Source organism: Apium graveolens, chromosome 11, assembly GCF_009905375.1.
Source record: "Apium graveolens cultivar Ventura chromosome 11, ASM990537v1, whole genome shotgun sequence".
Classification (NCBI taxonomy): Eukaryota; Viridiplantae; Streptophyta; class Magnoliopsida; order Apiales; family Apiaceae; genus Apium; species Apium graveolens.
Window position 1 is genome coordinate 186,280,824 of NC_133657.1, and position 12,703 is coordinate 186,293,526.

The following is a 12,703-nucleotide window of genomic DNA, read 5'->3' on the forward strand; positions in this document are numbered from 1 at the left end:
AACGACTATTTGAGTCAGTTTTGTAATCAGACTCACTTATAAGTGACCTATTTGATAATTAAGCCCAATAACCCGTATGTTTCTACTCCGGTTTGTATACACACTAAATGTTGCTAATTTTGGGTAATATGCACCATGCTTTCATTTTAGTTCTGAGGATACAATTAAACTTCGCCCTGCCCTTTCAATTTACATTGCCTGAGGCTACACAAATGTAATTAAATTTGTATATTTTTTGAAACATGGGAAATAAACTCGAATAACCATGGTCGAAGCAAAGACGAACGGAGATAAGAGAAAACTTCTTTGTAATTAATCCGGAGGAATGCACCAAAGAGTTCTATATAATAATCTTGGTGGAAGCAAAGACAAAAATTATCAGAGAAAAAATGAACCTAAAATCTTCGATTCTCTACATATTTCTCCACCTCTTTCAAATCTTCCAATGTAAGACCATGCAGTGTTAATTTCTTTGACATCATTAACTACATTATGGCGGCAATACGTACACTGAAAAGCAAACTGATTCCGGAAAACTGATAAACGTCAATACCAACTAAGAAATGAAATTCTCTCTATAATTGGGAGACAGAAGGGAAGAAGCTAGCTGCTACATCATTGTACAAGGACATGATACAAAATTGGGGGGGGGGGGGGGATATTAACATCAACACCAAAGCATTTTATTATGAAAATGTCTAGCATAAGATGGATAAATGGTGCAAAGAAATTGAATTTCATTATTAAAACTATGCACATTCTTCAAGGCTATCCCCGCACATTATTTCCTATACAAGATGGACACCAGCCAACACAAATCATGGCAACTACCAAGTAAAAAAATTGTGTAAGCTATGACATGAAGTCTTTAGATAAGCACTTGAAAGGTCTCTAGAAAGGTTGGAGCCGAGAGATTAAATGTTGGTAAAACCAGATAACAACAAAAAGTGTGGAGGAAAGTAGCTTTCCGAGAATGTCAAACTATATTTTGAATATTTGTACACCCACAATGCTTTCCCTGTAGGTATTCCGTGTCTTAATTTGAGAGCGCTCTTTCCTAATTCTACAATAGCATCCTTCGAATATCACTAAAGTTTGAACTTAAAGCTTTGACAAAATCACCTGCAAGTATAAATTACATCAATCATTAGGCAGCTACCACATTGGTAATTTGAAAGAACATCCACATTCAACCTATCTGATGGATAGAATTCACAGGGACACATACCTCCTACTTCTCCATCAAAAACTCGGTGATCAGCGGATAGTGTTAGATTCATTTTTGTAATGACACCAGGCTTTTCAATACCTACAAAAGGGTACTTGTGTTAAAGAATTTATAAATAAATAAAACTAGATGGCTTACATAATTATTACAAGGAAATAATATACCATCAGTCCCAACTATTGGTTCAACAACTTGATTGCCCCTACCAACTGCTAGGATACCAGCCTGAACAATGAAAAAACAAGTTACAGTACAGGCCATCTAGCAAAATAACATTTTTCCGTTCTCGCAAGCCTAACAACATACTGAACATTAATACTTTAGTCCTTGAATAAATGTGGTAGAGCTTGTTCTCGACTATATTACCCTTCATAAATTTTAGAGTTGACCGCACTTTGCACCCTCCTACTTTGTTCCAAAAACAAATTTATACCAAAACTTTGGGAAACTCAGTTTGCACCCCTATACTCCAGCTTTGACATTCATTATGCACCCTTTTTCAGAATTTAATTGAATTGAGCAGGGACAAAACCGGAAATTCAGCAAAATACTTAATCAAAATAAATTTCATATTTTTCAAATAAATTTAAAAATTGAATTTTTCTTTATACCAACTATAAAATAATAATTTTGAATTTTCAAATAATACTATTAATTTAAAATTTCATTTTATAGTATTCATTTCAATTTTTTATAACTCTACTAAAACTAAATTTAAGTATATAATCATAATTAATTTGGTAATTTTTTAGTAGAATTATAAGATATAGACATTAATACTAGTGAATGAAAATCAAAACAAAAGGTACTAGTATTATTTGAAGATTTAAAATTTACTCTTCTGTATCAAAATTCATTTCTTATTATTATTTGAAAGATATAAATTTAATTTACTTAGTTTTTTTGCTGAAGTTCCGGTTTTGTCCCCATCCAAATCAATAAAATTATGAAAAGAGGTTCATAATACATGTCCAAATATAAGTTAAGGGGTGCAATATGCTTTTTACAAACTTCTGGTACACATTTTCAAAGCTGCAAAGTGCAGTTAACTCTACATTTTTTTTCTATATTATTTGCAAAGAGAACACATTTATTAGAGATAAAACTACTAAGAGTTACGTAGTGATCATATCCTTATAACCATGACTTATTTTTTAACCAATCTTTTTGGCCTAAACCGCCTTTTTTCTCTAGGCCGGATGAAGTATATGCTTCACCCAATGAGGCAGCCTGCAATGTAAATCTAAACACTTTCTGGGTGTATGACAAGGTTATAACATGGCCTTGAACCTTGATACATATACATATACATATGTAAGGAGGGGGGGTCTGTAATAGTGAGTGTGCCAAAGAGAGATATGGAACCTGCGGTGGATTTATGATTGCACAAAAGCGATCCACCGGAAACATTCCCAGGTTTGAGATACTGCAAAGTAATTCAATTATGGTAAACTACTTTCAGAAATCTGGAAGTGCAAACATACAACTAGAGTTTCTGGTTGAAATTCACCTGAAAGTCCCCCCTTGAAACTCATTTGGTAAGAGCTTTCCTGCACGTGCCTTTTCTGCAAGTTCCTTGACCTAATAAGATAGCACCCAGGATATAGATACTTAATAAACAATTCTCAAAGATCTGAATTCATAAGTTAGTCTACTAAAGAGAGGTGGACTGGGTAGACAAGAAACTTTTTGTTCATCTTTTTTCTTCAATTAATTCTATACGGAAAAGGTAAAAGACTATTTCCTGACTTCATGTTTGATATTCATAGAGTAATGCAACAGTTAATCTATAAAGATGTATTTACCCGGCTAATTACATTTAAGATTGCTCTTGATGTTCCATAGCTTTTTGACGATTTCTCGATGTAATAGACCATAAAAATTGCTACGCCATATTATGTTTATTTCTTCAGAATTAAATGTTGATGATCATTATAATTGATATACACAGTTACAAATATATTTTTCCCATCCAACACCTCAAACTGTAAATTTTAAGATTTAGAGATCTATAATTCCCGGTTGAGCATCCAAGTGCTTCTGCACATTATTCTCCACTTTGGTGCACTTACCCTTTTCCTTGATAGCACAAAATAATGGTGCTATTCTTATATAGGCGCTTCATGACCAGTCGGTGCCCGTGCCAGTGCCCGTCCACATTTCTTACAGCAGTATTGACAAATTGTATTAAGCTATCGCTCTGGTTTCACATCGTGCAGAAATATATTGAAAAAGGTTGTACTTCTAATGCATAGAGATCTTCCATCCATATTAAAATATATAAGCTCTGACATTGTGCACAATTATCTCAAACAAGGGTGGAGTTTGACTGCTCTTTTGCATTATAAGTTCTAGTATACTCTCGCATTTACGCACAAAGATCTTGAGTACTAACACTTTAATCTTAGTTAGCAACAACCTTGACCTCTTATCCCACAGTGTTCAACAAAATTATGTCTGATGCAGCTAGTGAATCATAACAATCAGTATGTTCTCACATCTGTAAACCAAACTCTTAGCAGGGTTGCATGCTGCACGGATATTTTTTTTCCCGTGAGCTATAGTAAAGTAGATTTAGCAGGCTATCACCAATCTAAATTATGTCACCAGAAACATCCTCACCACATTCAGTCATTATCCTCCACTGTTTAATTAAGACTTATTAATATGCAGCAACTTCATTTATATATTAGTTAGTACCTGGGGTTGTAATAAGTTGCCATTTTTAATTATTAAATCATCAATTAGTAATTTGCAGCTTTTGCTACTTTGAAGCTGGTTTAGTTGTCATAAAATTACAATATTTTTAGTGTAATGCCATTAAATCCAGCTATACCTCTAACGAAATTGCACTAATGGATTTCTGATCTGCATTCCTCACAATTGGAGTCATCAATCCCTGAATTTCAAAGATAAATGAGAAAAAATCTTGTTTAAAAACCAGGAAAACAACAATGAGTAATATAGCACACCTTCTCAGTTGCAACCGCAATTGATATATCAACCGAACCACATAACACGATTTCACCTTTCTCATCATTCCAGAATGCTGCAATGCATTAGATAATCAACTATTGCCACCATAGTTAACAAAATAAATTCTAGATACTTGACGGAGGAAATTTATTAAGTGATTTCCAAGTACACAAACAAAATATACAAACTTCAATGCAACTAATATGATTGTACAACCTAAAAAGAAGAAAGTTATCTAGTGATTACGAAGTGGATTTCTGTTCGGACTTCGGATCTGTCACAGTGCATCCTTGAGGAAGAAAGTCAATATAAAAAGAAGCACGAGTTTATGACAGAATTTACTTTACGACAAGGCTTCCTTGTTGCAATGTCCATTAACTAAAATGTCACAGATATACCAGATATATCTTACCATTTGCTTTTGGTACATTCTTCAGTGCAATTGCAACGGCTTTGATGACAATATCATTTACCGAAACTTTAACATTGTATTTCTCTGTATAAAAAGAATGAAATGTCATCTACAATAGTGATTAAAAAAAATCAAAAACTGAAATTACCTAGATATTAAATTGCGTACCTTTGAGCTCCTTCCTAAAAGAAAGTAGAGGATCCAGTATAACATCTGTTAAGAAACAATAATTGTTATTTCATAATTCATTTTTACCAGATGACAAACATAGACTACTTCATATAAGTTTCAGAACCTGAGGATAAGTATAGATGAGGGGTATTTTGTTTTGATTCCAAAAGTCTTTTTGCTATCACCTGCAGAACCAATACCACAAACATCATATTAGAAGCCAGTTGCAAAAAGTCATAATCTTATCACGAAATCAGTACATTGTAGTGTTGCACATGAATACTAGGCTGACAAGTAACAAGCTAACTAAACACTGGGAATATTTTTTCAGCTAAATGTACTAGAAATTTTTCAAAAATATAACTAACGTATTTTTTAGCAACGATTAACCTAGGTTTTTCTAAAAATATTAAAACTACAGTATTTATAGCAACGATAAACATAGGTAGAATAGAGTGAACTATTTTCCAAGGACCCTAAACAGAATGACAATGGTCAATGTACCAAAATTAAAAAGGCTAATGGCTTGACTGCGATTGAAAAAAAAACAGATTCAACATTAACACGCAAGCACCCATTAGACAGAAACTAGAATCCCATTTAATGCTGTTCTGGTCACGCTACTAAATAAAGATATTTCTACTACTTGCAATTGTATGACCTCTCATGTCTTCGGAGGGCTGATGCAGGACAGGCTATAAGGAAGCCGAAAGAAACTTTTTGGGAAACTATAGGCTGTGAAGGCCCAGTAAGTAAAAAATTCTAGAACATATGTAATAATAATACTGTGCCCAAAAATATATATATCAGAGACCTAATTAGAACAATACCTTACGAATCTGACTATTAGGTTGGTCTTCAAAAGAATGTGACTGCTGTTTGCGAGTTCCAACACTCTCCGATGCAGATGAAGAAGTTTGTGGCTGAACTTGAGGTGGAGATTTCTTCGCAGTTGAAGAAGGTTTTGCAGAACCTTTACCTGATTTTATTGCATCTAAAACATCACCTTTTAGCAGAGTACCACGAGGACCTGATGCTAGTAAAGAAGAAGCATCTAATCCGTGTTCAGTTATCAGTAACTTGGCTGATGGACTAATCCTAGTAAACCCACTCTTCCCACTTTTCCCACTTTTCACTTCAGTCTTTGCTTCAAGAGGAGCTGATTTTCCCTCCTTTACTGACAAGTTACCAGTAACAGAAGACTTGACAGCGTCAATATCATTGGGATCCTCCACCTTGAGAAAAAGATGGAATTAATCCATGTGCCAGCAGATATTAAGAGAAAGAGAAAACAAACAGAGACTAGGTTAACTAAAAAAAAGAGCAGTTTTACTTAATATGAACTGAATTAAAATCTTGAAGTTTTGGAAAGGTTTACATAATGCAGATCACTTACAGTGATTGCAATGGGTTGTCCGACTACAATATCTTTAGAACCTTCAGGTGCAAGTATCTTGGCCAGGAACCTGAAGCAAAGTATTATTGAATTTGTGCACAAGGTGCAGTCTGGATTAAAATATGATAGTCGTCATAATGACATAGGTTGTCATCTCAGAATAATAAAAATGTTAGGCAAAGCAATTGTATCTAGTCTACTAACAGATATCTCAAGAAAATATGTGAATTCAAACTCAGTGCTGTCGGAAACATACCCCTCCTCAAGACATTCATGTTCAAGGGTAGCTTTGTCAGTCTCTATCTCACAAATCACATCACCAACCTCTATCTGCAGATCAGGTCAAGTACCATGTCAAAAGCCGTAAAAATACAATATAATTTACCCACAACAGATGTATGGGTAATTCACTTGCAGCCCCTATGGTAGATATTACTAACCTTATCACCTTCCTTTTTTAACCACTTAGCGATGTTACCTTGATTCTGTGAAACAAAGAACAATGCTCACAGTCACTAAACTAAGAAGAGAAATGAAGACATTGGAATCTGGTCTTCGGCTTACCATGGTTGGGGATAATGCTGGCATTTCAAGAACCACGTGAGGTGGAAGTTTAGCTGCGTCAATATTCACAGAGCTTGGTTCCTGCGGACCGTCGTCAGTTGTTTGTTGAGCTGGCTTCTTTTCTTTTCCGTCTGATTCATTGGTAATACTAGAAGGGACATTTGGTATATCGTCTGCATCTTCAACCTATGAAAAAGAGTATAAAAATAAAAAATTACTTCAAGTCTAGTCCTATATCCAAAAACAATTAAGCATAATTTATTAAATGTCATTTAATCCTTAACGATACAATCAGAGTAACTATTGACCAAACATAATCAATGAGGAAGATAATTACAACAGTCTAATGTATTTTGGTCATTCCAAGCTACCACGAATATCCAATATCATTCTTGGAAAAATATCTTTAATGCGCCTTGATTGAACATTGGATGAGTCAAAATAATTTACTTGTATTTCAAAAATGCACTTTCATATAATAGACCTAAGTTGTACTAAAAAATGACAACGTGTCCTTAAATTTTAGATCCGAACCAAAGGCTTGAAGTCTTGAACTACTGGAATTGTTTCTAGACCAGTTTTATTCAATCTAGTGACGATGCTACATAAGAAAATTGATGCAAGGCTTTTGCACATAACATGTTTGCACAAAGAATAGAAATATTCTTCATATATGATGTAATTAATGGCCATAGCTTGCTTGTTTGAGTGATTCTCTTGTTTTTTTACCTTGGTTAAAGAGTTTGTGATGAAGTCAAGAGCTTAAAAAATAAGGTTGACGAGGATTTGATTGCTAGGGAAGGAGGAGAGAGAAAGACAGACACACATACACACAAACAGAGAGAGAGAGAGAGAGAGATGCACACAGATATATATACAGAGAGGGGGGGGGGGTCATACATAAGAAAGGGCAAGAACAATAAAATTTAATACTCCACCAAGTCCACTCCACCACAAAATCATGGAATCAATACGCTCTTTTAGTAGGACTGTTCAAAGGAGTGGACAAATGATCAACTATCCTGAAGTTTCACTAAGTTAATAATCCTTTACGTTCTTCTGCGATTTAATTATGTCTAGTTAATACTATAAACATGGGGAAAATTGCAAGAAAGTTAATATACATAAACGATAAAAGGACTTAAAAGTATACCGTGATTGCAATAGGCTGTCCCACGGGTATATCCTTTGAACCTTCAGGTACCAATATCTTAGCTAGAAACCTGAAAAGGATTGACCGAGAGTCTAAAAGAAAGTACCTCAAGTATACAACTTGATGCTACCCATCTAAAGTGATGAAACAAAAAAATAATAAACGTTGGGAGACTTATTAACCAATAGTTACATAAAGCAAAGACCACAACAGAAACAAGTCATAGACACAAAGAAGATAAATCGTGGTTTAATATATATAGCAGACTGTAGTTTACTTCAGTAGAAAAAAATATAATTACCCCTCTTCAAGACACTCAAACTCCAGGGTAGCTTTGTCTGTCTCTATTTCGCAGATAACATCCCCCACTTCTATCTGTCATATCAAATATATACAAGTCGGTACAGGAAAAGGCTAAAAAACTTAGCCCATCAATACTTAAACTCCGAATTCTTGAAATGAATGGCAAGATATGACACTTAAAGAAAAACAAATTTATGATCGAATGACACTGATGTAGTACAAATATCTTATAGAGCTAACCTTATCTCCTTCCTTCTTCTTCCATTTCGCCAAGTTACCTTGAGCCTGCAATGCAGTGTACGAAGAGCATATGATATATTTCACTAAGAAACATGTTTAAAGTTTATATACTTAAGCAGATAAACATCTTACCATTGTAGGGGACAAAGCTGGCATTCCGATGACAAGATGTGGTGGAAGCTCTGCATTGACAGGAAAAATAGAGATATATAACTAATAGTCTGTAAATTATATATGCTATCATGTATCGCTGTTAATTTATCATAGTGATGAGGAACGGGAGTGGAGAATGTTTGTTATTTTTGAGTTTATATGTATTAAGATTAGAGAGGATTAAAATTATTTGTTTGTGTTTTATATGTGAGGCTAGTAGTTTATTAATTAAATGGGTTATATGTAATAAAGCCCAATTGTTAAGGGCCTTAGTCCATTAGATTATTTATTAGGGTTTCTATTCCTATATAAGCATTGTAAGCCCCCACATATTACTTAGCTTTGATTATACATTTTTCTGGGAATAACATTGATTATTATTCTTGGGATACGTATAATTCATTGCTTATCGAAAAATCTACGTGTTTGTTTAATTAATCATCGTTTCTTCAAATCTGTCCTGCATCAGATAGTATATATTATCGTTAATCTTTTATTTTTATTTGACGGGGGATGCATTTGTGGTGGCCTGTAGCAATAATCTTTTTAGCAAGCACAAATAAAAATGAACTTCAGCTTGACACAAATCAGAAATTTGTCGTGCATGAGCAAATGTACAGCTAAAACTAAAGTTAAGTGCCCTAAATCAAAGTTGATGCATTGATCCTAACTTGCAACATTATTTAGCTGAAAAGGTCTCAAGCATTCCAACCACAACCTCTAACATATTCCATAATCCATATAATATGAATCAATGCTGATCAAGTAATCATGACATATGAAGATAAAAGCTCGAAGAAAGTTTATGAACTTTCGAAGTAGAGTCTCAGAAAAATAATTCATATCTGAATATTATGCAAGCTCAGTTGTATCTACAGTTCTACACCTCTGTTCTGGTATTAATTATACCAAAACATATATTACACGTTTAAAATGGTTTATAAGCTATTTCAAAAATCAGCAGAACAATAAATTGGGACATACTATAAGAAATCTATGAAAATTCTTAGATCTCCATGTTCAAAAAGCATTTTAAATTTAAAAGAAAAATTTCAACCTGAAGACGAGAAGTGTCTCAGCCCCATTTGCAACTGTAAAAACACAGCCAAAGGTTAGAAACCGGTTATAACTGGTATATGTTTTAACTTACAGAGAGCTTGGGATGAGTAACTAACATTAGGTACTTATAAGTCTTTTTTATGCTGAAGCAAACACCAGCAGAAGAAATATATTAAGAGGACAATTTATTGACTACCTTCATCGAGGATGGAGTTTCAGATATAACACGGTATCCTGATAGAGCTGAAGGCCTGAAAAGCTTCTTAATTAGTGAAATGTGATGAAAGTAGAAAACAACATCGAAATAGACTTGAAATTTAGAATTATTACATTTATCGAAAATTAATCAACCAAACTGGTCTTAGAAATTACTTCAAATAATGATTAAAGCTTAAAAGGGGAGCAAGTATTGGTCTAAAAAGTTGCTATCAGATCTGATGACAGGGAAAACAATCTTGAACGGATAGAAGTCATGCAAGAGCCTAGTTAATTGGTTACCACTAACAATGTAGCCTTCTAATAATCACAATTCATTTTTCTGAATTGAATTTTTTATAGAGGATTGTATGGTGACTATAGGCTTTGTGATGTAGTTCCAAGCACCGCTAATTTTGTGTTTCTTTGATTTAATGTTTCTCCATCAGGCATCTTAACTGGCTAATTGTTAGTCGAAATTTGATGCTCTGGCTAAATTCCCTTGTGCTTCTCAAAAAGACAAAAACTATGACCAATGACATTCCCTTGACAGATATAAGGAGGGACTTGGCAAAATTGACAATATAATCAAATGTCATCTTATGGGTTAGTTGATGATAAGTATAGAGATGCAAACCTTAACAAAGTTTTATCTACATCAATAATGGCTCTCTTTAACCCTGAACTGCTGCAAAACAACAATATTCAATATTGTAAGTAATAATTTAGTATTGTATAAACAGACATAATTCATTTGATTTTAGAAAATAAGAAAACTTGAAACAGTATGCATCATGTAGGGACTAGGGTGGGTTCTGTGTGACAGATATGACAATGATTTTGTCCCCATGAAAGTGGAAAAGATTTTTAAGACGAGTGAAGACTAAATGTATGAAGTGATATCTTAGATGAAGAAATGACCCGCACACAGGAGATTGCAGAAAAATAAAACCAGAAACAGGGAAACTTATATATTTAGATGAAAACAGGAACAAAGTAGATAAGATAATCACTTTCTGTTCTATCGCATTCTCAGACTCATCTTACAGAGTAACATGCTAGTCAAACTCATACCTTCTCTAACACAAGCGTCCTCACACAACTAGAATCCTACTCATTTCACCATGATACTCTACTTGGACTCACAAATTCACTTCCACAACCCTCATTATACACGTAGACTCCATACACCTCACTCTTAAACTACGCCCAAACCATACAACGACCAAATATAAATAAAACTAATTCCGAAAAACTTCCTACTCAGAAATTGCTTCTGCATGAAAATGATAGGAGTAACAAGTCAACTGGGGGATAGAGGCTCTTATATACAGCTAAACTCCCCTAAAATATGTAAACACTCTTTTAAACCAAGTACCCTAACCCTTACATTATAAAAACTAAGATTGTCTACAAAACAACATCAATATATAAAACCTAGAAATGCACCTCAGACCTTGCTCTCTTCGGGATCACAGCTCTCTTCGGGATCACAGTACTCATCCCAACTATTACTGTTACTATTCCTATCGATACGAGATTTACATTCAATCAAATTAATACATGTCAGCCAATTCAGTAAAACCTAAACTCTGGTTATCACAACATCCAACTACAATAAAAACAATTAATTAAATCAAAAGTAAACTATAAAAAGCAACTAAAAAACTAAATTATACATAAAACATAAAATAAAAAGAAAATGAAGGGGGGAGGGTACCTGGCGAGAGAGATTGCAGAGAGATAGCGAGATTTGAAGAGAGAGGGAGCGCGCGAGAGCACCGGATGTCTGAGACGTGATAGCGCCATCGATGTTTACCCCGCCTACTTCTGTATGTGTTTATATTGGTGTATCGAGAGAGAGAGAGAGATTTGCGACTTTTGTTGATTAATCAGCAAAGGCACTAGACTATAATTAATTAACGGGAAAAGAGGTGTGATTAATTGAGAAATGAAGTGTAGTGGAATTAATAGATTCGTAGATCCAATATTGGGCTTTTATGGGCTGCATTTTCTACTTGTTTTGTCTAATTATGATTTGCTACATAATGCTCAAAATTGAATTCAATTGATATATAACATCTTTTTTGTGATTTAATGTTTGATAACGATGTTGAGTTACAATATTCTTGAATTGACACTTGACAGGGCTTCATGACATTTTATATTTAGTATTTGTATATTAAAAATAGGTGATTAAAAAGGTCGCATGACAAATTATATATTTTCAATAAAAGCAATTTTCTTTTTGAGATATATACGAGGTAATCGAAGAAAATTACGTAAATTTCTATATTTAACTAAAATAAAGTCATATTATATATAGTTTATTATTAATCAAACTATTACTTTATTTTCTGAAAGTAATTATATTCGTAGAGAGTATGAGATCATAAATTGTTCAAAAATAAAATAGAACTTGTTTCTGTCTTATTCGAACTCTTGTTAGTATATGGCAACCAACTTCGTGAATCATATATAGTAGTAAATTCAAAGTATTTGCAGCTCTTGGAAGTTAAGAGACATATGGTGGCTCTTTAATACAATCAAAGAACAAAGTCATCTACTCTACAATGTAATACAACATTTCCAGCTACTGAAATGGTTGCTACCTTGTGCAGGTCATGAGCTGCTGATCAAAAGATGCTGTATCCACAACTATTTTTTCATAAATTCATCAAACAAGCGAGCAACAAAAAGCAGCAAGCACATTCCGAATGACACAACCAATCTTTATAAACAACAAGAGAAAGTGGGACAGAAGAAAAATTACAAAAGTTTGAAAAAGAAGACAGAAGAAAAGAAAAAAGAATGAATGAAAGAAAAATAAGGAAACAGAAAGAATAATACGTC

At 33.8% G+C, this 12,703-nt stretch overlaps 1 protein-coding gene across 2 annotated transcripts; it reads right to left on the bottom strand.

Annotated features, from left to right (window-relative positions):
• Positions 1–667: 667 nt before the first annotated feature.
• Positions 668–11,887, bottom strand: LOC141697141 (dihydrolipoyllysine-residue acetyltransferase component 1 of pyruvate dehydrogenase complex, mitochondrial). 2 transcript variants are annotated; one of them, XM_074501383.1, is made up of 23 exons: positions 11,571–11,887; positions 10,488–10,535; positions 9,852–9,906; positions 9,654–9,687; positions 8,576–8,625; positions 8,444–8,488; positions 8,202–8,275; positions 7,901–7,970; positions 6,748–6,933; positions 6,624–6,668; positions 6,440–6,513; positions 6,184–6,253; positions 5,618–6,022; positions 4,912–4,972; positions 4,785–4,829; positions 4,617–4,700; positions 4,201–4,277; positions 4,065–4,127; positions 2,739–2,809; positions 2,594–2,654; positions 1,393–1,453; positions 1,229–1,309; positions 668–1,122 (listed from the first exon to the last, which is right to left on the bottom strand). In XM_074501383.1, the coding sequence occupies exons 1-23, from the start codon at positions 11,657–11,659 to the stop codon at positions 1,064–1,066; spliced, it is 1,908 nt and encodes a 635-aa protein (XP_074357484.1). In that variant the 5' UTR covers positions 11,660–11,887; the 3' UTR covers positions 668–1,063. The 2 variants fall into 2 exon arrangements, with proteins under 2 accessions (XP_074357484.1, XP_074357483.1); XM_074501382.1 differs by having other exon boundaries at positions 10,488–10,538.
• Between the last annotated feature and the right edge of the window lie 816 nt (positions 11,888–12,703).

What these genes read in the sequence shown, in the direction of transcription:
- LOC141697141 (XM_074501382.1), bottom strand. Translation starts at nt 11,659, where the DNA reads ATGGCGCTATCACGTCTCAGACATCCGGTGCTCTCGCGCGCTCCCTCT. An exon ending in GACAGCCTATTGCAATCACG is followed by an intron (nt 6,934 to 7,900) that starts GTATACTTTTAA and finishes TCTTTTTCATAG; the next exon opens with GTTGAAGATGCAGACGATAT. An exon ending in TTTTGATGGAGAAGTAGGAG is followed by an intron (nt 1,123 to 1,228) that starts GTATGTGTCCCT and finishes TTATACTTGCAG; the next exon opens with GTGATTTTGTCAAAGCTTTA.